Here is a 25,181-nt window from a genome sequence, read left to right as displayed (position 1 = left end):
TTTTAGCAATCTTCTACAGGAAGGTCTCACGGTTGAGTGGGAGCTATGGCAGACAAGGGTAAGCTAAAGGTGGAGATGTTTAATGGGCAGAACTTTCAGTTATGGAAGATGCAAATGGAAGACTATCTTTATCAAAAGGATTTATGGAAGCCGTTGGAAGGAAAATCCAAGAAACAAAGAACTATGTTAGATGAGGACTAAGAGATTTTAGACAAAAAGGCACTTGGAAGCATTCGATTATGCTTGGCACCATCAGTGACATGTAACATTACGAAAGCAAAGACGATGGAAGAGTTGATGGAAACCCTAGCGAAATTGTATGAAAAGCCCTCCGCTTCAAATAAGGTATTTCTCATGAAGCGTTTATTTAATATGAAAATGGCAGAAGGTGGATCTGTTGCAAATCATTTAAATGAGTTTAATACTATTACTAGTCAGTTATCTTCTATGGGTATTAATTTTGATGAAGAAATTAGGGCTCTCTTGATTTTGTGTTCTTTTCCTAAAAACTGGAATGGCTTGGTAATGGCTGAGTAATTCTGTTTTTGGATCTAATACCCTAAAATTTAACGATGTGATCGGTGTTATTTTGAGTGAGGAAACTCATAGAAAATCTTCTAGGAGGATCTACATCAGGAAATGCTTTGAATGCACAAAGCAGAGGCAAAACGATTGAGAGGAAATAATTTTGGAAATCGTGAGAAATCAAGAGGAAAGTCAAAGGGGAAGAGGTCTCAATCCAGAAGATCGAGAGATTGCCGGTACTATGGTAAGACAGGGCATAAGAAGAAAGATTGTTGCACTCGAAAGAACAATGAAGGAGATAAACTAGAAGGGTACAAGGAGGCAAATGTGGTAAGTAACAAATCCGAAGAGGATGCTTTGCTTCTTTCTTTAGAAAGTGTTGATGATTCATGGGTTTTAGATTCTGGTGCTTCATTTCATGCTACACCTCATAGAAGTTATTTCATTGATTATGTCCAAGGGGATTTTGGGCTTGTTTATTTGGGGGATAATGAACCCTCTCAGATTGTTGGAAAAGGAAAACTTAAAATTAAGTTGCAGAATGGGAATGATTAGCTACTACATGAGGTAAAACATGTTCCAAGGCTGAGTAGGAATTTAATTTCAGCAAGGCAACTCGGTGATGAGGGTTGTATAGTTACTTTTAATGATAAAAATTTGAAGGTTAAAAAAGGTTCCCTTGTAGTAGCAAAAGGTGTGAAAGTAGACACCTTATATCTTTGTACAGGTTATATTGTTCATTTTACTTTGATTGTTTCATAGAAAAATTAATGTTTAAGAACAGTTGTTGCAGTTGAGTAGGGAGAACAAATAGCTATTGTAGATTATGATACAGCATTGTGGCACAACAGACTTGGGCACATGAGTGAGAAAGGTATGAAAGTACTTCATTCAAAGCAAGTTTTACCAGGTCTAAAATGTGTCAATATGGACTTCTGTGAAAGTTGTGTGTATGGCAAACAAAAGAGAGTGAGTTTTTTGAAGACTAGGAAGGAAAAGAGAAGTGAGAGATTAGATCTTGTACATACAGATGTATGGGGATGGGCTCAGGCATCTTCCCTTGGTGGCTCTCATTATTATGTTACATTTATTGATGATCCAACTAGAAAAGTATGGGTTTATTTCATTAGACAGAAGTCTGATGTATTTCAAACTTTTAAGAAATGAAAATGTTTGGTTGAAAATGAGATTGGAAAGAAATTAAAATGTCTTAGAGATGATAGTGTTGGTGAGTATTGTAATCATGAATTTGAAGATTATTACTTTGCTAATGGTATTCGTAGACAGAAAACTGTTCCAAGGACTCCATAGGAAAATGGAGTGGCTAAATGCATGAACATGACTATAATGGAGCCTGCAAAAAGCATGAGGTTGCATGTTGGGTTGCCCTTAAACATGTGGGCAGAGACTGTCAATACTGTTGTATATTTGATTAATAGAGGTCCCTCTACTCCTTTGGGTTGTGGTATTCTAGAGGAAGCATGGACTGGTAAGAAGGTGAGTTATTTTCTTCTCAAAACCTTCGGTTGTGAAGCTAAGTCAAAGAAATGTGTATTTGTTGGATATGGCATTAATGAATTTGGTTATAGGCTTTGGAATTTTGAAAATCATAAAATTGTAAGAAGCAGGAATGTCATATTCAATGAGAAAGTGTTGTACAAAGATCTGTTGCAGCAACATGAGAAGAAAGAAAATGATTATGTAGTGTTGGATGATACTTCAAAAATTGATGTTCCAGCAGTTCCTCATGATCTACAACAACCGCAACAAAAAATACTACACACCCTAGTGAATGTTAGACGGTCAACAAGGATAAGTAGACCACCAGAAAGATTTTCTCCTTATATTCTATTTTACTTATTGATGCTGGTGAACCTGAATGTTACGATGAAGCTGTGCAGGTGGATACTAAGATTCAGTGGGAGTCTGCAATGAAAGATGAAATGGACTCTTTGCTGAAAAATAAGACATGGGATTTATGCAAGTTGCCTGCGGGTAAAAAGGCTTTGCAAAATAAATGGGTTTAAAGGTTAAAAGAAGAGGATGGAAGTAAGAAACGATTTAAAACCAGGTTAGTTGTAAAAGGATTTGCACAGAAAAAAGGAATTGATTTTGATGAGATATTCTCTCCCGCTGTTAAAATTACTTCTATTCGCACTGTTTTAAGTATTGTGGCTACTGAAGATTTGCATTTAGAGCAGCTTGATGTTAAAACCATTGATGTAAAAATCGCCTGAGGAGATTAATCGCTTAGGCCTGAAAAAGTTTAATCGGGAAAAATCGGGAAAAAATCGGGGAAAAAATTGGGAACTACAAAACCACTAAATTTTAATTAAAAAATGCGATTTTTTTACAGAATTCAATGTTTTTTTGCATCTAATGACTTAATTACTAACAATACATAAGAAACAATCATGTTTAGATATATATCAATGCAAAAAGAGTTATTAATCGGTAAATTACTAACAAGTAAGTAGTGACAAGTTGTAAATTACTAACAACTAACAAGTTCACAACACATGAGAAGTATTCTCATAAATAAAGTGTCAAATGTAAAGAGTTCAAATAAGCAAATCAACATGACTACAAATAAGTACAAATGTCAAATACAGGACTACATCTTCCTCTTCCCAGTCACTTTACTAGCGAGTGCAGGAGAGGGTAAAGCTCTAGAACTAGAACCCCGCAGGGTTTGTGCCTGTGTCTGTGTCTGTGCCAATGCAGGAGATGGTGTAGCTATAGAACTAGATGTCGGTATCTCCACATTCGCTGCGCGCAAGATGTCAAGGTCCTCTGCAGTAAGCTCAATGTCATCATCCTCATCATCGCCCTCCTCGATGTCATCCAAATCGATGTCATATCCAGTTCCACCCCCTTCCTCCTCCGTAGCCTCCTCTGCGGCCTCCCTCTCCAAATTGGAGATGTCCTCCTGTGTAAATAAGGGAGCCTGCTCCTGTGCTGTCCAATCATAATAAGGATCTATCTCATCCAAATCGATTGGCCCAGGAGGATCTTGTTGCGCCTTTTTCATGCGCAATTTAAGATTATATTGCACATAGACCATGTCATTCATCCTCTTTTGGGACAACCTGTTTCTCTTTTTTGTGTGGATGGCCTCAAACAAACTCCAGTTGCGCTCACAATGTAATGCGCTACAAGGCTGTGATAGGATTCTGAGAGCAAATTTTGCAAGATTTGGAGTGCTTGCACCCCAAGTGGTCCACCAAGCCACTGCATCACAAAAATTGTCCAAGTTAGAAAATACTAATAGACAACAAAAAGTGAAACATAAATATTAATTTAGCATTTGAGATTCAGAAGTTTGCAAATGTATTACCTGGGGTTTGTGTAAGCCTTGCTCTCTTGCAGAGAGAAGTGGAGAACACCTTGCCTCCTGCTGAAGTGAAGATCTCCTGCTCAGCGATGATTTTATCTCTTGTTTCCTCGCTGGTTACCATCTTTTCGACGCACTCACTTAGGCCTCTGATGACCTCTCCATCAGGATCTGCATATGTACCATCAGCCCTAAAACCAAAAACCAAAAACAAATAAGTCTTGCAATTTTAGTACACACCCAACACCCTACGAAAGCAAAATGAACTCAAGTCTTTGTTAACTTAAATTTGAGTAAGAATGAGCTTATAGTATACCTAAAATGTGGGTTGAGGAAATATCCTACTGCATGAATGGGTTGGTGAAGCTGATTATTCCACCTTCTATCAATGATCTGCCAAATGGGTTCATATTTGATGCTTTCCCCCTTGTAGTAATTTTTGACAGATTCTTTGGCCTTGTCCATGGCCTCATATAGTTCACCCATTGGCGTTTGGTCTCCATCAACCAAACGCAAAACTCTGACTAAAGGCTCAGACACCTGCAATATAAATTTGAAATTAGTTGACAAGTTACAAAATTATTATTTACTTGAGTTACAAACTTAGTATGTTATAAAGTTGTAAAGTGTAAACTAAAACTTAAAGTTTTGTAGTTACCTTTACTATTTCATCAGCCTTATCTTCAAAATATTTATCAAACACAATCCGCACAACATTCTCTCCTTCACTCTTCTTTGAAAATGTGGAAGCAAGCCATTTTTTGGAAAGAAACATTTGCTTCAAAGAAGCCAAATTATCGAGAATGCTTTGCAATGTCAAAAAAATCGTTGCAAACCTTGTGACGGCAGGCCTGACAATTTCTTTGCCATCAGTGTGCTCTCTCATCAGGCTAAGGACCCATGGGTGATTGTATATGTATTTTGTCACCCGCCTTACATCCTCCACAATTGGAGTGACCCACTCAAGTTTGCCCATGTCCTCCAAAAGAAGGTCAAGGACATGTGCTGCACACAGGGTCCAAGAGAGAGTGGGGTGCCTCTGCTGTAGGAGTTTTCCTACCAATTGTAAAAGCAAATACTAATTAGTTTCCAACTTTTCAAATATATCAAACTATTAAAAATTCTTGTTGTGAAATTCACAATGCACGTGCAACATAAAATTACGGTTTACTTGCTGATACATATGCAGCAGCATTGTCTGTGATGATTTGCACCACATTTTCAATGCCAATCTCTAAGACCATGTTCTCCAACATCAATGCTAATGTCTGAGCATTTTTTACCTTGTTGGAGGCATCGATTGATTTCAGGAACACCACATTATCATTACAGCAGGCCAAAAAATTAATTATGGTCCTGCTCTTCCCATCCGTCCACCCGTCAGAAAGAATGGTGCAACCAAATTTTGTCCATTCTTGTTTCTATTCCTCAACAAATGCTTTGGCCGTCTCAACAGCATTTCCAATAAGCCTACAAAAACAAAATTTAGTTATGTCGTAGATTCTTAGTAATTTAAAATTGATTTAGACTTTAGTAATCAACATTCTAATTTCTAGATAAATTAATTAAAATTTAGAACTAAGTAAAAAGTTAAAAATTAAAAGGAAATCGAGTGTAATAAAATTATTCGCTTACCTGCCACCCAACACAAAACGAGAAGGGGACTTGTACCCCTTTCCTGCAACTGTCAACCCTGTGGCCAAAGCCTCCCAATAGGGACTGTCAACAACACTAATAGGAAGGTTGTTGAAAACCCAGAAATCTGCTAGTGCATTGTCCAACTGGTCATGGACCTCCTTATTCCATCTAGTGGCCTCTAATGAAGGTTGTGCACCAGGTGTGTGCCTCGGCACAAAATAGCTCCCTAGCCCAGAAGCACTTGCTGATCCTGATGGTGCGGAAGTGCTAGGAGGTGTAGGAGTGGGAGTGGGAGTGGAACTCGTGAAAGAAAAACCACCCTGTTTGTGGACACGCGGCCCACGATAAGAGCCAGCCATGCTCTCAATGGCTGGCTCCTCCTCCTGAACATCAACGAAACTGCCCTGGGTCTCTGCTATGGCTGCCCTGACATGCAATTTATTCTGCTCTCTTTGCAATTCTTTTTGCTCTCCAGTTGCGAGCAAGGCATTTGCAAACCTTTTTATTTCTTCTGTTGTATTCTCACAAGGATTCGTATCATGTTTTGAGATCCCTGCGATGTGATATTTGAACCGGTAAATGCCTCCGGATATTACTTTTTCACATCGAATGCAAATCACTTTGGTTGGTTCATCGGGTGCTTCATAGGCATATTTCCATGCTTGATCTCTCGCATTCTTTGGCCTAGTGCCAATGTAGCCTGAAGGGCATGGAGTCAATGGCCATTTGTCTGCCATTTAAAACTACTGCGGGCTGCCTACACATACAAATTTTTTAAAAAAACTATAAATAAATTATAACAAGATCAAAGTTAACAGTTAAACAAAGAATTCAAGCAACATTCCAATAACAGCACCAATAAATTGAAATCCAAATAACATTCAAACAAACTAGCTGCTAGGGTTTCAAATTTTTTTTAAAAGGGCAAATTTTTAGCATAAATTCGATCTAGAATGGAAAAAATGCAAATGAATGCATTTAATCTTGCTTACATTCATCAAATGCATTCCTAACTAATTAGGAATGTATTTTTATCCATTTACATGCAAGAAAAAAAAATACAATCTCTTGCAAAAACAAAAAACAAAGATTCAAATCACTTACCTAGTAATGAAGAAATCGAATCAAAAGGCCTCCAAATGCACTTGATTCCGCCTATTTCTTGCCAAGAACTCCTTCTCTATCCTCTCCTCTCCAAAACGCCCTAAGCAATGTAAAAACATAATGAAAAAAACGTGTTTTTTCGTCACTTTATGTGACTGCCGAGCGCGGGCGATTTTTTTGCAAAAAATCGCGATTTTTAGGCGATTTTTTAGGCAACTAATCTGCGATTTTTTGGAAAAAATCTGCAAAAAAAAATCGCGATTTTTGGGGCGACTAAATCGCCGGCCCCAAAAAATACGATTTTATCTCGTATCGCCGATTAATCGGCGATACTCACATCTATGGTTAAAACAACCTTCCGTCATGGTGATTTGGATGAAGAGATATATATGGCACAACCACAGGGATTTGAGGTCAAAGGTAAGGAGAACTTAGTGTGCAGATTGAAGAAAGGTTTATATGGCTTGAAACAAGCACCTCGACAATGGTATCTGAAATTTGACAGGTTTATGCATGAGCATGGATATAGCAGGTGTCATTCAGATCATTGTGTTTATTTTAAGAGGTTGGATGATGACAGCTACATTATTTTATGTTTATATGTTGATGATATGCTTGTAGCTGGGTCTAAAATGGATCATATTAAGGGGCTAAAATGTTAGTTAGCACATGCATTTGCTATGAAGGATTTGGGGGCAGCAAAACAAATCCTTGGTATGAAGATTTGTAGAGATAGGAAGATCAGAAAGTTGACATTATCTTAGGTTGATTATATTGAGAAGGTGTTGCAATGTTTCTCTACGGAGAATGCTAAATCTATCAGCACACCTTTACCTGGTCATTTGAAGTTGATTAAGGAGATGTATACCAAAACACAAGAAGAGGAGGACAAGATGTCCAAGATACCCTATGTTTCAACTATAGGAACCTTGGTGTATGCTATGGTATGCACTAGGCCAAATATTGCACATGCAATGGGAGTTGTTAGCAGGTATATGAGTCCTCTGGGAACTGAGCATTGGAATGCAGTTAAATGGATTTTCAGATATTTGAGAGGAACATCAGTAAGTGTTTACACTTTGGGGGTTCTACTACTGTTTTACAAGGATATGTTGACTCAAATTTGGCAGGGGATATTGATACCAGGTGGAGTACTACAGGTTATGTATTTACTGTTGGTGGGGTAGTAGTGAGTTGATGCTTTATCCACTACAGAGGCAAAGTATGTTGCTGCTATAGAGGCAGTCAAGGAGATGATATGTCTTCAGTTCTTCGTGGAAGAATTGGGACACCTATAGAGGGATAATTATTTGTTCACAGATAGCCAGAGTGTCATTCATCTTGCAAAGAATTCAACTCTGCATTCAAAGACAAAACACATACACTTGGGGTACCATTTCATTTAGTTAGTTTTGGATGATGGACAGTTAAAGCTGAAGAAAATACATACAAATGACAATCTAGCAGATATGTTTACAAAGGTAGTGACAGGGGAGAAGCTAAACTCCTCTTCAGCTTCAGTTGGTCTTCTAGACTGAACAAAACTAAAAGAATAGTAGAGTCCAGGGTGGTTTAATATTCCAGTGGGAGTTATAGGTTTAGTAGTGCTATGATCAGTCTCCAAGTGGGAGGTTATTATTGTGGAGTCTGATCGGTCTCCAAGTGGGAAACTATTGTGATGTGGAGCCTAATCAGACTTAAAGGTTTATTCAGTGCGGTTCCCCTCCAGATTATTTTTACGGGGGGCCCCAAGACGAGGTCAAGGGGCAGCGCCCTTGCGGGGTCCTAGGGCAGTGCCCCAGGTGCGCTCCTTGTTGCAGTACTGGGTGGGATCGAGGGGCAACGCCATCGCAAGGGTTTTCATTGCCCCCGAAGCCAAAAATGACCTCATATTGTAAAAGGCATCAGCTATTATTTTCTATCATTCTGGCCCTAATTTTGTAAGCGACAAAAAGCTTGTATAAAAATGAGATGACCCCTTACTATAAGGTTTATCCAAACTAACTTTTGGCAATTCGTCAAACACTTATCATGCAACTATATATGCGTGAAGGTATAATGTTTGAACAATTCACCAAGTGTAGGGATGGAAACAAGAGCAGTGAATACCAACAATATTTAGAAAAATATAATTGTTATTTGCATTCAGAAATCGATTCGTACAACCTTCTAATGGCAATAGAAAATGTTTCAAGATAATAGTGTCTAAGCACCTACAGACCTGCACCTAATTTTTAAAGAAAATCAAGAAATATGCAATGCATAAATCTTTAGATGGCACCTTTTTTTCTGACTGTTTGCAACCCTGCTGGAGTAAATTGCTGAATGAAGTTCAAGTCTGATTCTGTCTGCTACAGTGCTGCCGTACCTGTACGGCTCTGGCACGTTTTTTTATTAAAATTCCTCAACCCTCCAAATAGTCCCCAAATGTTATATGATAAATCGCTTAGTATTAATAGCCTCCGAAAATAATGAAGATAATTCTGGACAGTTTGCGATATGAAGATAATTTTTTGTGATCTGTGCCCTGTACAGCTCTGTCATGTACGGCTCTGTTCAGCAATTAATCGGATGGGAATTGGATGCTTTCCTTGGTAAAATCTGAGACGCCTTAGGGTATTATATAACTCGTCCCAAGCAGAAATTCAAACTCTTATGCTGTGAAGAATTATGAACAAATATGCGTTTGGTCCTGATCAAAACCCCATTCGAAAAAGCACAATTTCTTCTCCTAAACTTGGCCAGTAGATGTTGTAAGAAGAAGATGACCTACAAACCCTTGCAAGGAACTAAAATCTACAAACCCATCTTTCAGAAATGATCCTTCATGAAATGGTAGAATACCATCTCCAATGAGCAACCCTTCAGAAGATATCTCACTTCCTCGGTTATGCAGATCCAAGGGAGTTTTCGTTTCCAAAGACCTAATGGAAATTTGCAGACCGAAGACCACAAATTGCTCCAATATGATAAATAGTAGAATCCACAAAATCACTTGTCCAAATGGGTGCCTCTTGTTCTCTATTTATTCACTTTTTTTGAGAATTCGCTGGAAGCTTCCAGAATAACTTATTATAATGCATTTTATTATTAATTAACTTTATAAAATTAAATAAATAACTTTATAAAGTTAAAGTACAATCTCAATTCAATATTAAGATAAGTAGGCCCCACTTACTAGACAATAACTTTTTGAGAGCAAATATGTAATCATCTGTCAACAGAATGACTCTCTCTTCCAAAATTATTTGCCTACGAGAGTCAATGATAAGCAAATCCTTGGTAGAAGTTATGTCGCTAGAAAGGGGACATGACAGTCCGCCCTTCCTGAAATTGCTTGTCCTCAAGCAATCTTAAAGCTGGATGCTGCAAAATTGTTTCATTTTCCCAAGTGGCATCTTCAACTGGTAGATCTTTCCATTTAACCAAATATTCTCTGATTACCCTTCTGCGGAGCTGTTTTTCCCTACTTTCCAGAATGAATTCCGGCACTAAGATCAATTTCCCTTCATCATCCAAAGGAGGTAATACTGTAGAAGGTACCACATTCTGTCCTAGCGCCTTTTTGAGACGCGACACATGGAACACATTATACACTTTGCTATCTGCTGAAAGCTCAAGCTCATAAGCCAATTCGCCTATTCGTCTAGTGATCCTGAAAGGCCCATAATATCTAGGCTTGAGCTTTTCTGACCCACTTCTTTTAAGAGTAGATTGCCGAAAGGGCTGTAGCATGAGGTAAACCATGTCACCAACCTCAAAACTTCTCTCAGTTCTCTTCTGATCTGCATATTGCTTATATCGATTCTGTGCCCGAGCGATATTATCTCGAAGAGTGCTAATAATGTCTTTACTTTCTTGAATCAAATTCCTGGCACGTGGAACCCGAACATCCCCCATCAGCAAGTTAGTAAAGCTCGGTGCATCATACCCATATAATGCTCGGAAAGGTGTCATCTGAATTGACATGTGAAAAGTGGTATTGTAACAATATTCACACAAATAAATCCATCTTACCCATGCCTTCTGCTGATCAGCCACGTAATTCCTCAAGTAGCCTTCCACCCACTTGTTTACTATCTCCGTTTGTCCATCAGTCTGCGGGTGATAACTAGTACTGGGTGTGAGCTCAGTGCCACATAATCGAAACACCTCCTTCCAGAAATGACTCAAAAATCTGCTATCCCTGTCACTGACAATACTACGGGGTATCCCATGTAACTTGAGAACTTCTCTGAAGAATACCTCAGCTACCTGTACTGCTGTATAAGTTGTGGTGATGGGAAAGAAATGAGCATATTTCGTTAGTCTATCCACCACCACATAAATGCAATCGTGTCCCTGAGCCTTGGGCAACCCTGTAATGAAATCCATGGATATGCATTCCCACTTTTGTCTAGGGATGGGAAGTGGCTGTAGGAGTCCTGCTGGGAAGGTGTGCTCCTGTTTATTCTGTTGACAAACAGGGCACTCACGAACATACTGTAATACATCCTTCTTGAGTCCTTTCCATGTAAACCGTTCCCGCACCTGTCTATATGTTTTAAAGTACCCGAGATGACCAGCTATGGGTGAATCATGAAGAGCCCGCATAATAGACCGTTTCACCTTCGAACCTGGGACTAAAAAGATCCTGTTCTTGTAAATGATCAAGTCATCCATAAGTGAATACCTGGTGTCAACAATTGTCCCATCAACTATCCCAGATGCCCAAGAGTCTCTAACATATTCTGCAACAATCAAATGCTTCTAATCCTCAGAGATCTCAATCATCGCATTAAGATGTGGCCTGCGTGACAAGGCGTCTGCTACAACATTCTGAGTGCCTTTAACGTATGATATATCGAAGTCGTATGCCTGCAGCTTACTCACCCATTTTTGCTGTCTATCATTGAGATCTCTTTGCCCAAGAAAATGTCTCAAACTATTGTGGTCAGTTTTTATACAAAACTTACCACCTACTAAATACTGCCTGAACTTAGCTAATGCATGCATGATGGCTAACATCTCCTTTTCATAAATGCTGAATGATTTCTCTGGCCCACGGAGTTTCCTGCTCTCATATGCAATAGGGTGTTTGTCCTGCATCAAAACAGCCCCAATACCATCTCCTAAGGCATCACACTGAAGTTCAAATGGTTTCGAGAAGTCGGGCAATGCTAGTACCGGGCATGAAGTCATGATCTCCTTAAATCTATCAAAACAAGCCTGTGCTTTTGCTGTCCAAACAAAAGCTCCCTTTTTGAGCAAATCTGTCATAGGAGCCGCATGTCGCGAATATCCGCAAACAAATCTGCGATAGAAGCCACATAAACCAAGGAATCCTCTCAGCTGGGTCAGGTTTTCAGGAATAGGCCACTCCACAATAGCACGAATCTTATCAGGATCCATCCGTACTCCTCTACTAATAATATGACCTAAGTATAATAACTCGGTCATGCCCAAATCACATTTGGACTCTTTGGCATACAAGGATTCTGCCTACAAGGTATTCAATACTGTCTCTAAATGCTCCATATGCTCATGCCATGTTCGACTGTATACCAAGATATCATCAAAGAAAACCAACACAAATTTCCTCAGCTGATGATGGAAGACCTTATTCATGGTGGACTGGAAAGTAGCTGGTGCATTGGTCAACCCGAATGGCATCACTACAAACTCAAAGTGTCCGCAATGACATTTGAAGGCAGTCTTCTCTATGTCTTGTTCTCTGACTCTAATCTGGTGGTAACCCGATCTCAAGTCTATCTTACTGAAGTAGCATGCCCCATGTAGTTCATCTATCAGCTCATCAATCCGTGGAATAGGATATCTATTCTTAATGGTCTTCTTATTCAACATTCTGTAATCAATACACATCCGTAGAGAACCATCTTTCTTCTTTACCAAAACTACTGAAGAAGCAAAAGGAGACTTACTAGGTCTAATGTGTCCCTACTAGGTCTAATGTGTCCCATTGCAAAAAGCTCCTTGATGGTTTTTTCTATTTCATCTTTAAGCCTCTTTGGATGCCTGTATGGAGTGATCAGAACTGGTTTAGCACCTTCTTCTAATTCGATGATGTGTTCAATCCCTCTATCAGGTGGAATATCGTTGAATACCTTACTATACTTTTTCCTTAATAACTGGATGTCTGGATGATATTCCGTCTTTTATTGTTCCTCCTCTGTAGGCATGAGAGTACACACGGTTGCCCATTCAATATCATTATGCCTCACCAATCTTTCCAATCTTCTGAGAGAAATAGTTCGGATATCACTATTCCTGATAGCTCTCAACACATGCTGCTTTCCATCTACCTCAAACTTGATCTCCATGTCCTTGAGACAGAAAGTGACTTCGCCCAATAAACGTAACCATGCCATACCCAAAACTATATCCAAGTCGTCCATATTGACCACATGGTAATCTGCTTTAAACTCATAATTATTCAGACGTAAAGGCATGTCTCTGACCATTCTATTGCACTTAAGAGTGTATCCATCGACAACCTGTACTCGGAGACCCTCAAACTCCTCTGTCTTGATTCCACGGCACTCAACCAATCGTGCATCAATGAAGTTGTGTGTGGCACCTGTATCAACCAATGTGATCACCTTTTGTCCTGCTAGAACACCACGTAACCTAAAAAATCCCTCCTGCTGAATACTAGACAAACGCCCTTGTTGTAAATGTAACTCAATTTCTTCCTTTTGTTCGGAATTCCCTATTTCTCCTTCAGGTTCTGATCTACTGTGATCATCCTCATTTGCTGCACTGTCGGAATCTGACCCTTCATAATATGCCCACATAACTCTATTGGCCTTCCCTTTAGGTCTCAGAGGACAATCATGGTCCCTGTCATATGGGCCTTTGCAATAGAAGCATAGTTTCTTTCTGCGCAAATCGTTTAATGCTTCTGCATCCAAGGGTGTAGTGGATTTTCCTTTGGTTTCAATACTTTTCCCTTTATTCTTATCAAACTTCTTATTGTCTCTGAAAGAAGTAGTACTCTTGGAAATGAACCTACTAGAAGGTGTTGTTAGCTCCATACTCCGTGCTTTCCTCATGGCCTCCTGAAGTGTTGGTGGATCAAATGCCTTAATCCACCCCTTGAGGGGTTCGGACAATCCTTCTGTGAATAGGATAACCAACCATCTCTCAGACACATCCTGTACCATAACTGACAACCTCTGAAATTCACTAATATAAACCTCCAAATTGCCTGATTGTCTTAACTGAGCGAGGTCGCGAAAATAAATCTCCGGATCCTTTTTATCAAAACGTTCAACCAACCTATCCACAAAGTCCTGGTAAGATGTCACCTGGTTGTGCTGCAACGTAACCATCCCGTGTGACCACCAATCATGAGCTGCTCCCTCCAAATGCAAAGTGGCATATCTGATGGCATCTATCTCTGACATAGGCCTCAATGCTAGGAATGTATCCAACTTGTGAACCCAAGCCTGTGCTGTCATCTGACCACTACCATCGAAGGATGGTAAAGTGAGTTTGCTAACAGCTTGCTGCAACTCACTATCATGACCTCCTCTAGAACTCCTATTCTGACGGTTGCTCCTCATATGCTCTCTCCTTTGGTTCAGATAACGGTCAAAGTTCAATAGTTCACGCACATGCAGGGGTAATGCTTGCCATTCAGCAGTAGCAGCTCTGAGATCATCCTGAAAATCATCTGGCAATTCGTCTTCTCCTATCTCTTGAGCTTCCTCCCTTAGGAAAGTGGGACGAGTAGGCCTATTTGCTATCCATGATCTACGCCTAGGAGCACCCTGTGAACCTGCCACACTTCTATTATCATGATCCGGTGTACCTCTACCTTGTTCCTAAGTCCTGGGTTGAACAACTCTCTCCATTATGTTAGTCAAAGCTTGTAGTGACTGAGCTATTTCTTGTTGTCCAGTAGTCATGATTCTGTAAAATTCTCTGGTTTCATCGTCATCAACTCTGGGAAATCTAGGTGGACTCTGTGACTGTCTTTCACCCATATCTCTGCCCTTAAGTATTGTTCTCCTGCAAATATAATATCTGGAATATGGTTGCATAAAATATTCTACCCAACAGGATGGCAGGAATATCACTCTGATACCACTGAGATGACCCCTTACTATAAGGTTTATCCAAACTGACTTTTGGCAATTCATCAAACACTTATCATGCAACCATATATGCGTGAAGGTATAATGTTTGAACAATTCACCAAGTGTAGGGATGGAAACAAGAGCAGTGAATACCAACAATATTTAGAAAAATATAATTGTTATTTGCATTCAGAAATCGATTCGCACAACCTTCTAATGGCAATAGCAAATGTTTCAAGATAATAGTGTCTAAGCACCTACAGACTTGCACCTAATTTTTAAAGAAAATCAAGAAATATGCAATGCATAAATCTTTAGATGGCACCTTTTTTTCTGACTGTTTGCAACCCTGCTGGAGTAAATTGATGAATGAAGTTCAAGTCTGATTCTGTCTGCTACAGTGTTGCCGTACCTGTACGGCTTTGGCACTTTTTTTATTAAAATTCCTCAACCCTCCAAATAGTCCCCAAATGTTATATGATAAAACGCTCAGTATTAATAGCCTCCGAAAATAATGAAGACAATTCTGGACAGTTTGCGATATGAAGATAATTTTTTGTGATCTGTGCCCTGTACGGCTCTGTCATGTACGGCTTTGTTCAGCAATTAATCGGATGGGAATTGGATGCTTTCCTTGGTAAAATCTGAGACGCCTTAGGGTATTATATAACCCGTCCCAAGCAGAAATTCAGACTCTTATGCTGTGAAGAATTATGAACAAATATGCGTTTGGTCCTGATCAAAACCCCATTCGAAAAAGCACAATTTCTTCTCCTAAACTTGGCCAGTAGATGCTGCAAGAAGAAGATGACCTCCAAACCCTTGCAAGGAACTAAAATCTACAAACCCATCTTTCAGAAATGATCCTTCATGAAATGGCAAAATACCATCTCCAATGAGCAACCCTTCAGAAGATATCTCACTTCCTCGGTTATGCAGATCCAAGGGAGTTTTCGTTCCCAAAGACCTAATGGAAATTTGCAGACCGAAGACCACAAATTGCTCCAATATGATAAATAGTAGAATCCACAAAATCACTTGTCCAAATGGGTGCCTCTTGTCCTCTATTTATTCACTTTTTTTGAGAATTCGCTGGAAGCTTCCAGAACAACTTATTATAATGTATTTTATTATTAATTAACTTTATAAAATTAAATAAATAACTTTATAAAGTTAGAGTACAATCTCAATTCAATATTAAGATAAGTAGGCCCCACTTACTGGACAATAACTTTCTGAGAGCAAGAATGTAATCATCTGTCAACAGAATGACTCTCTCTTCCAAAATTATTTGCCTACGAGAGTCGATGATAGGCAAATCCTTGGTAGAAGTTATGTCGCTAGAAAGGGGACATGACAAAAAAGGCTTAGGGTTAGGGATTTTCATGTGTGATGCGAAAATTGGTTCTTGTAGCGGTATTGAGCTGTAAGGGATTACAGATTGTAATCAGGTTGTAATCACTAGATCATAATAATATTGGACTTGTTGTTGGTGAACGTAACCCAAGGATTGGGTGAACCACATTAAATCTTGGTGTCTTGTGTTCTCTTTTATGCGATCTACTATTTTTCGGTATTGGTTATATTTGCATGTAATTGTTATTTCTGTCTGAGATTAATCCTAACATATCCAACAAATTTACTTGAATCAAATGCATTCTGAGTAATTTACCCTTGATCATGTACATTGTCCTATGTATTATGTGCAGCTCCTAGCCACTGCTTTTTCATTACCATTGATGTCTCCTTATTGGGAACCCCACTGGTCTTCTTTGCATTTTGTGATGGTCCAACACCTATTTCTGTTAATGATTTGTTTTTTACGCCAACACAATTATCTCCTTTCTGTAATTTGGTAAGTTTCTTCTTGTCCTTGCAAATCTGTATGTTGATAGGTTTACTTGATCTTAAAAGCATCCGCCCTGGTTGGAAAGCAGTTGATGAACATAATTTCGGTTTTTGTTTCCGACATACCTCTCCAATTGGGTCTGCAATTTTAAGAAAATAGTTTTGTCCATTTCGGATTGAAACCTTTCAAGTTTCTTTTGAAGTTGATTAGTCGGATCTTTCACTATTTGAGATGAAAGTCCTTTCATAAATGAGTCTAAGGGCTCCTCCGATTCAATGCTCTCTCTCCCATTTTCTGTTGGATTACTGGGCTCCTCGGACTGTAAAGCAGTTATTGTATTCTCCAAAATATTCCTTGATTTTTCAGAACCTTGGGGTAATTTTGAGAACCCAGATTTATTTGTTTTCTCCATCTCCAATTTAGGCCCAAAGGAAGAGATATTTTTCTTCATTTTCCTCTAAACTTCTTGCCCCAAGATTCCCAAGAGATAACCAATTCATCCATCCTCTAGTCTTAACAGGCACTTGTTCTTCATTCTGTTGTTTTTCAAAAACAAAATCCCTGCTACCTGATTCTGAATCAAGACCATTACCTTTAAGAGCCAAACTCTTTATCTGCAAGTGACTTTCTGCAATAGACCTGTAGCTTAGAATTTCATCCATTTCAAGCTCTTTCTCCATTTCCTCTAGTTCATGAAGACCACCATCGCCAAGACACTGATTTTGCTGCAGAGGTTCTAGTTTCAATGTATATAACCTGATATATTTCCTCCTGCAATTCGTATTTTACAATGGCTCCAAGAAATATGACGTAACTTCCTGTAAGCTTTTCCGAATAGGTGATTCCTCTGCAATCTGGATTGTTAATCACACCTGGGGTTTCCTACACATGCTCCATATAGTTTGCAACTTGGAATGGTAAGAATAATGTGTGTGTGGTCCCCTTAATTACTCCCAATCTGAGAATTGACGGCTCCAGAAACAACTATATGCTGCATCAAGAATACGAGCCAAATATATCACCACTCGGGCACAAGCAACAGTTGTATGATGGTCTAAACGATAATCTGTTGCCTTTTGAAAACAAAGTATGTGATCCTGAGGCAAAATTGCTCACTATCTTCCCAGACTCGTCTAAACAAATTCTTCTTCCTTCCATCAATGATTTGTTCTTATAGTCAAGAATACTGAGATTGACGTTGTTTTTGGGATTTTGTCCTAGTGCCCCATCCAATAAAAGCGTTCTTCCCGTAATTCTTCTTGGCATTATCACTGTGACTCTATCTGCTAGATGTTGTGATGAAACTCAGACAATACCAAATTAGGAGAATACCTGATGACTCCCGATCCTTCACGATACAGGTGGCGACAAGATTTTGTAACTCCTGATAGCTACATGTACTTGTCGGTGCTACTATCTTTGGCGGTTCATTAATCATTTGCATATCAGAAATACAATCATTTGTAAAGGTAGTAACTCATCCGTTGCAAAATTTTGGTTGGTATCCTTTTGTTGCTGAGTAACTCTCGAATGGCAAATATTTTAATACCAATGCATTTGTCGCATAATCCTAAAACTTCGAATAATGTTCAGACTGGTAGGATCACTCCAAAAATTTGCCTGTAATAGCTTCACAACACATCTACAAATTTGCAACCACCCAAACTGGTGTGGATGAACTTTGTTGATTATAAACTAGCTCCAATAATTATTCATTGTTTCATAAACAACTAAGATGAATGATTCGGAGCTTGATAAACAGGAGAATTCAGTGCTCCTGCGTGGATTCTAACTTCTAGGTGGGAAGGGCATCGACAATCACAAAAGAATCATCTTATAGCGATAAGTTTTGGCTCCCATGTACCTTGTGCATGTATTTCTCCAGTTGCGTAACCTAGATCCTCCAATATTAAGATCTCCAACGATTATTTCCCAGCCAATTCTTAATCTGGATCCCTCTGTGAATGTGAGAATCGATTGATGGCAACGTTATTTTAATGCCTCTATGACCTTTGACCGCTCCAGTAAAAATGATGCCTGCATTGCGTATTTTAATGACAACTCCAAGTTTCCAGTCTGTGATGAAAAAAAAGGGAAGTCCTATGCTTGCCAAATGTCTTTCAAGGTCTGCCAAATTTTTCTAATTTGAGCCCCAAATATAAAAATGGTACTGAAATCACATAAGATCCTCACCCAACTTGCGACCCAACAATATAATGTTATTTCCCCCAGCTTCTGAACTTTTCTATATGTCGTATATCTTATGCAATCTTCCTATTGTCTTCATAGGCTAACTTGATTCTAGGCAAGGTGAGATACTGGCCTTCCAAGATCAATCGTAGGCCCTGTTGGAATACAGCAGGCCCAAGATACCCGAACGGGAGTTCTATAATATACATCTGCGGTTGTTTACTAGCCACCACACTGAGAGGATGACTCATGGGTCAATGCTATTGGTTGGCACTCATGTCAACTGATCACAGTAAACCACAGGCTGCTGCAAGGAGTGCTCGCATTTCCTTTATAGTCACTCTACAGATTACTGCTTTCAGGATTCACAAACTACCACTAGCTGTTGTAGCTTACTTCCCTTGGTTTTCAAAAATTACTAAACATGGAGCACGTGATTTCCAACTAGAACCAAACTCACAAAGCTCAAAATGTGTTGATCAACTTACTTTTGAATATGGGGTCGTCTGAAACAATCCTTCCTCTTGAATTGAACTGAGATGTAAATTTGACCCTTCCTAAAATTTTCTCTGTTATAACTTCACAGGCTGGCAAGAAAACCAGCTCTGATACCACTGAAATATCCCGAACCGGATATTTATTGGATTTCTCTCTTAACAATATATTCAGAACTAAATATTGCAGATGTAGTACAAGATACAATAAAATCCAGCAGAAATTTTGAACAGATGTAAAGTCGTTTTTTCTCAAAATAACATTTAGAAAGCCAGCATATGAAAGTACATTACATACGAATAGAGCTAAACCAGAACTCACATTTCATTCCTTTAAACATGTTACCGCATTATACAACAACAATGCAATAACCAGCATCCAATCCTAAATGCAGCTTAACAATCAGATTGGGAAACTTAAGAAAAGAACCTAGTAAGCACAAGCGAGACACCTGATGTGACGTCTCCAAGGGCAATGGGTTTGCGTCCACTGTCTGTCGGCACGAGGGGCTACGCCCTCATACTAGCCTAAAGCTAAAGCTTTCTGAAAAACTCTCATAAGAGAGAAAAACTGAACTGAGTCATAAAATCAAGCATGCCCAGCAATGAGCCTCTTTCCCCTTTTAATACACAAACTAAGACTTTTCGACTCCCCTCAAGCTATCATCCTATTCTCTTGTGACTCATCAACTTCCCTCTGGCATTTCGTCTTATTCCTCCTTGACCTTTTGCCCTCTTTATAACATTAAATTGACCTTCTAATAATTTAAGTCTATGTCTCATAGTGAATTTTAACATTATATAAAATAAGACTTCAATATTTCTAATGCCCCAAAAAGGGGACATTACAAAATTTACCAATCACCTCATTCATTGGAGGGAATAGCCAACATCATTCAACTTCAGTCTTGAAGGAGAGCTGAATGTTATGTTTGATTATTTCCTCTTTTTGTTTTTTTATTTGATTTGACGTAAGGGCCCAATGCTTCATTGGGTAAAAATTAAAATGATGCACAATTCACAATATTCAGCATAAACAAACAGATACAAAAGTATAGGCTAACATAGTACAGATCTGGAAGATCGAGGCAGAGAAGATTTTTTTTACTGAAATCAGGAATTGAAAGTGCAGGTCAAGTGTGCTAGTCACCTTAGACCTAGATACATTTCTGTCAACTAAAACATTGGATATGCAACCAGGATAGGTAGATCGTTCCCTCCAAAATTAAGCCCAATGATGCAACGGATGCAAATATTTCACTTCCATATTATAATAAAGCTGTGCTTTCTCTATTTGATTGAAAGGAAACTCGACATCATGTGTCCAAATTTTGTAGTATGGGACATGTTGTCAACTGTCATTTGCCTAGCATAAAAGAAAAGTGAAATTTCTTCAAATATTAGTGACTCTCCTGAGTAAGTGTGGTTACTTACTGTAAATCAATGTATTCCATCATTAGTTCGTTGAAAAATTCTCTATGTTTTACAATTAAAGATTATGTGAACTGACATGCAATGATTTTCAAGACAGCTATGAATACGATCGAAGTAACTGAATTTGGCAACTTTTGTCCTTGTTGGTTTAACATATTTTAAATGTTTTTTTTTTTTAACTTCTGTTACCTAGTAGAAAAAGAATAGCTATGATAGTAACTCTCCTCAGTATGTGACCATGTACTGCAAATCAGTGTCTTCCATGTCAAGTTCATTGAAAAAATCTCTATATTTATGCATTTTGGTTTATCTGAACTGACATGCAATGGTTTTAAAAACAGCCATGAATTGTGTCAGTCAAACTGAGATCGTAAACTTTTCTCCTTATCGGATTAAAGTTTGTATATGGATTGTTTTAATGCAAGCTTTCTTAAGGTTCTTGGATATACCTATGCACTTAGGTACAGTGCACCTAGATGCCTTTGACACATTAGTTGTTAAGTAATTAATCTGTTTATTTAACTCTGAATTTGTTACATAATCCTGGTTGATTTTTTATTAATTATCTCTGGCCACCCTCATGATTGTTGAGCAAGAAATATGATAATCACTCAGTTTGGTCCTAATTGAAGTCACTGTAATTCATGTAGATGGTTGGGTCTTCTGCTAGATCTGCATTGGAGGAAATGTCAAATAATGGAGAGTTCATACGCACTCCGTCAACTTTTCGTAATTTCATTTCAAAGGATAAATTATCTGAATACTATGCGGAGTCCGGTAGGTACCACCTGTACATATCGTATGCATGTCCTTGGGCATCCAGGTGTTATGCCATCTTGAAACTTAAGGGGCTGGACGATGCTATTAGTGTCTCGGTAACTCCTTGTTTTGATGACATTGTTTGAACCTTTGATGCTTTTCAATTAAAATATTACTTCTTTGATTAAGTACCCAAAACATTTTTTGTTAAATAGTCAGTAAAACCGAAATGGGAAAGGACAAAAGAAGGCGAGGACCATTTTGGCTGGACATTTCCAAATTCTGAAGATGAAGATCCTGTTGCAAAACCAGATAATTTAAATGGAGCCAAAACCATACGAGAATTATATGAACTTGCTAGCAGCAATTACTCTGGAAAATATACCGTTCCGGTGCAAATCTTCAACATAGTTTTTATCTATCAAAATTTCTTAAATAGCTTTGGTGGTGATGGTATGTTGTTTTCTATCATCTTTGCGCAGTTCTCTCACAAATTTGCTTCTCATACATGCAGGTGTTATGGGACAAAAAGGGTAAAACAATCGTCAACAATGAGAGTGCTGAAATCATTCGAATGCTGAACACTGAGTTTAATGATATTGCAAAAAATCCAAATGTCGACCTATACCCACCTCATCTGCAAACCCAGATTGATGAAGTTAATAACTGGATATACAACCCAATCAATAATGGAGTTTACAGATGTGGATTTGCTACAAATCAAAGACCTTATGAACAGGTTTAATTTGAAATTCACTTTTCAAATTTTCTTGTAGGCATCCACTGAAGTAAACTAGATTTAACTTTATCCATATGATACATACAGGCTTTCAATGAATTATTTGATGCACTTGACAAATGTGAGGAAATCTTAAGCAATCAACGATACATCTGTGGAAATGTTGTCACAGAGGCTGATGTACGTTTGTTTGTAACACTTATTCGATTTGATGAGGTATCTTTCTTGTTCCTTTTAAGTTTGTAGATCATGTATTTCATTCTATTGCTTTACAATGTAAGATATTTATGAATAAGTAGGAAAATAGCAAATATCCTGTAACTTAGTGTTTCTGTGTTTTATGCCTCTAAGGCTTAAGCTTCTCTCTAGTTGTATTTAAAAATGCCATGAATGCCACTTGTATGTTTTTGGTGTAACAGGTATATGTAGTCCATTTCAAATGCAATAAGAAAATGATACGTGAATATCCCAATCTTTTCAGTTACACAAAAGATATGTACCAGATTCCAGGAATTTCCAGTACCGTCAATATGGATCACATCAAGCGTCACTACTATGGAAGCCACCCTTCTATTAATCCACATGGAGTTGTTCCTATTGGCTCTGGCATTGACTATTCTACTCCTCATGATCGTGCAAAGTTTACTAATTAAAATATTCTTAGTAGTTATTCTGGAACTTCATTAAACATTACTGAACTCCTAAATACTCTGGTATGACAATTAAAGGTCTAATAATTAGTTTTTACCTAACAATGATGTTGGATTTTGTATATGATATTCCTGTGTAATCAAGTTTTATTCTAAAACATGAATTTTGAATTTTATTTTTAATATTGTGCAACATTTAAGCTTTAAGGTTGTGCTTGCAGAACATCATGATGATTCACATCATGCCCTTTGTATTGTTAAATGTTAGAATTTTAGAATGTGAGTTTCTGAAAATCTTGAGCTGATGTCAAGTTTAAATCTTCTCATTGACAGCGGTAGTTTACAAAGATTTTAGTCCCTGCAGTTAAGAAAAAATATCAGTTCCTTGTGTTATGAAATAACAGGCTTTTATCTTCATTTTCCAGATTCTCCAGGAAATTCTAGCTTGCCCTCTGCTTTTAGAAAGGCCACTCTTGATTGCTCTCAATATGGACTTACAAGAACTTGACCTTGCACCCTCTGCTTGCATTGATTATTAGAGTGTTGTTTGGAAGTTGACTACTGGCAGAATTGCTGTTTGTTAAGGATCCCAGGTCAAATTCTTGAAGCAGAAAAAGTTACCTATGTGTTAATCTGTTAGCCCAGAAATAGAGATGAACAGAAACAACAAAGTATAAACAATATGTTACTGTTTTAGCCCAGAAATAGAGATAAACATCAATAACATAGTATAAACAATATACAAAACACTCAATACATTTATCCTGGGAAAACCCTTCCACTGGAAGGGAAAAACCCAGAAACACCAACAAAAATGTCTTTTATTGATCATAAAAGTATTCAAGTACATGGCTTTCCACACTATGGAATTACAATATGACAAGCAATCGTATAAATAGATTACATAAGACTTTTCATCTTACACATGAAGGTTTCTTTGAGTCCCGAAAATAAGACCCTTCAAATTTCCATGTGTTCAACACTTCACATTTCCATATGCATACCTGTTCACATGACATATGACACATGTCTTTTGCATAATATAATAACAAATATCTTTTTCAGCTGAAGATGACCATAATGGTCATAAAAAACAAATTTCTATCAAAGATAAAGATCTCTATTGCACCTACAAACTTCAACACTATGCAGATCCCTTTCATGAGATTGTTTACCTTTGTTCACTGCCCTCTCATTTTCTCGCACATTGTTTCTTATATACATCCTGATTAAAAAGTTCTTTGTAATCAAGGAACTTTTATTAAGCTCCATCTAACATTTTTTAATTTTTATCTATCTCATATTTAAGTGCCAGAGACTGGGCATACTTTATCACAGATTTGGAGTAGCAGACACTCAAATGTAGTTAGCATCAAATAATAAACTAATTGTGTGTTGTAACTGAACACATTATGCTGATTAAGTTGTGTAGTACACAAATTCATTAGGTAGTGTGATTAATATGGTGGCTAAAAAGAGTTAGACCAACAGTTGTCTTAACCAGAGTTCTATGATTCTTTGTGAGTCATGTGCATAGTCTGAGTTGCCAAGTCCAGCAGAACTTGCCGAATTTTAATGACTTGGCATTGTTCATGGATGGAATATGATATATAATTTCATATTTATATAATTACAAAAGTATATAATTTCAAGGGTTTTATCATTTTGCCAAGTTCTTGCTGAGTCATAGCCAAGTCACGAGCTGAGTCAGCCTTGCTGTCCGAATCTGGGAACTCTGATCTTAACCAACAATCGTTGACTCATTAAAGAGCACATTGACTGTTGGGTTTTGTTAGGTCCTCCTTATTCTACTTACTTTATATTGAACTCTGAATAAAGCATCAATTTAATTAGTGCTATCATTCTATCATTTGACTTCTTGTATAGTAATGTAGTTTCAACCAGCAGTTAATCTGATGCTGTTGTCTTTGTGAAGCACTGGGGCAAGTTGAAGTTGTATGGTATTGAAAGTCTGTCAACAAATACCTCACAATGTGCAAGACAACAATGCTAATCATGTCTGCGAAGCAAAATGACTGTATTCTACAACAATACAGAGGAAGATGTCAATGTGGAAAATATTGAAAAAATCAAACAATATCTATGTTTATACATTATTAAACTGAAAATGATGATAATATTATTAGGAATCAATATAATAACAGGTTTACATTCCACAAGTCTTTTGTTCCGTGTATAGGGCCCAGCTCTCACCCAACCAGATTATCTCCTCCATTTCAATGGTGGAGTAATCTCCTACTTGTCTCTCTTGTCCAAAGATTAGATTCCTCTAAAATTGGCTATTGAGCTGCCCAGCTATCCTTCTATTCCTCACACCCTTAAGTTAGAAGTTTTTTTTTTAAAAAGAAAACATTGAACCAATT

At 38.0% G+C, this 25,181-nt stretch overlaps 2 protein-coding genes across 4 annotated transcripts in view; one reads left to right on the top strand and one right to left on the bottom strand.

Moving 5' to 3' along the window:
- Positions 1 to 22,980, top strand: part of LOC149545059 (uncharacterized) — a 37,136-nt gene extending 14,156 nt beyond the window's left edge. For both annotated transcript variants that reach the window (XM_089795567.1, XM_089795566.1), the window contains 5 exons: positions 21,300 to 21,524; positions 21,624 to 21,800; positions 21,923 to 22,147; positions 22,235 to 22,363; positions 22,567 to 22,980. In XM_089795567.1, coding sequence (XP_089651693.1) covers positions 21,300 to 21,524; positions 21,624 to 21,800; positions 21,923 to 22,147; positions 22,235 to 22,363; positions 22,567 to 22,800 — 990 coding nt within the window. In that variant the 3' untranslated portion in view covers positions 22,801 to 22,980. The remainder of the gene's footprint in view (positions 1 to 21,299; positions 21,525 to 21,623; positions 21,801 to 21,922; positions 22,148 to 22,234; positions 22,364 to 22,566) is intronic.
- On the bottom strand, positions 3,035 to 4,624 carry LOC149545060 (uncharacterized). 2 transcript variants are annotated; one of them, XM_089796491.1, is made up of 4 exons: positions 4,518 to 4,624; positions 4,205 to 4,399; positions 3,863 to 4,050; positions 3,035 to 3,756 (listed from the first exon to the last, which is right to left on the bottom strand). In XM_089796491.1, exons 2-4 carry the CDS (start codon positions 4,360 to 4,362, stop codon positions 3,140 to 3,142), a joined length of 963 nt encoding a protein of 320 aa, XP_089652617.1. In that variant the 5' UTR covers positions 4,363 to 4,399; positions 4,518 to 4,624; the 3' UTR covers positions 3,035 to 3,139. The 2 variants fall into 2 exon arrangements, with proteins under 2 accessions (XP_089652617.1, XP_089652618.1); XM_089796492.1 differs by having other exon boundaries at positions 4,205 to 4,616.
- Positions 22,981 to 25,181: the final 2,201 nt, after the last annotated feature.

This window comes from Cupressus sempervirens, chromosome 8, assembly GCF_028749045.1.
Source record: "Cupressus sempervirens isolate cs-2001-9-10 chromosome 8, ASM2874904v1, whole genome shotgun sequence".
NCBI lineage: Eukaryota > Viridiplantae > Streptophyta > Pinopsida > Cupressales > Cupressaceae > Cupressus > Cupressus sempervirens.
Note: the sequence above shows the minus strand (reverse complement) of the source record. Positions and strands in the feature narration are given on the sequence as shown.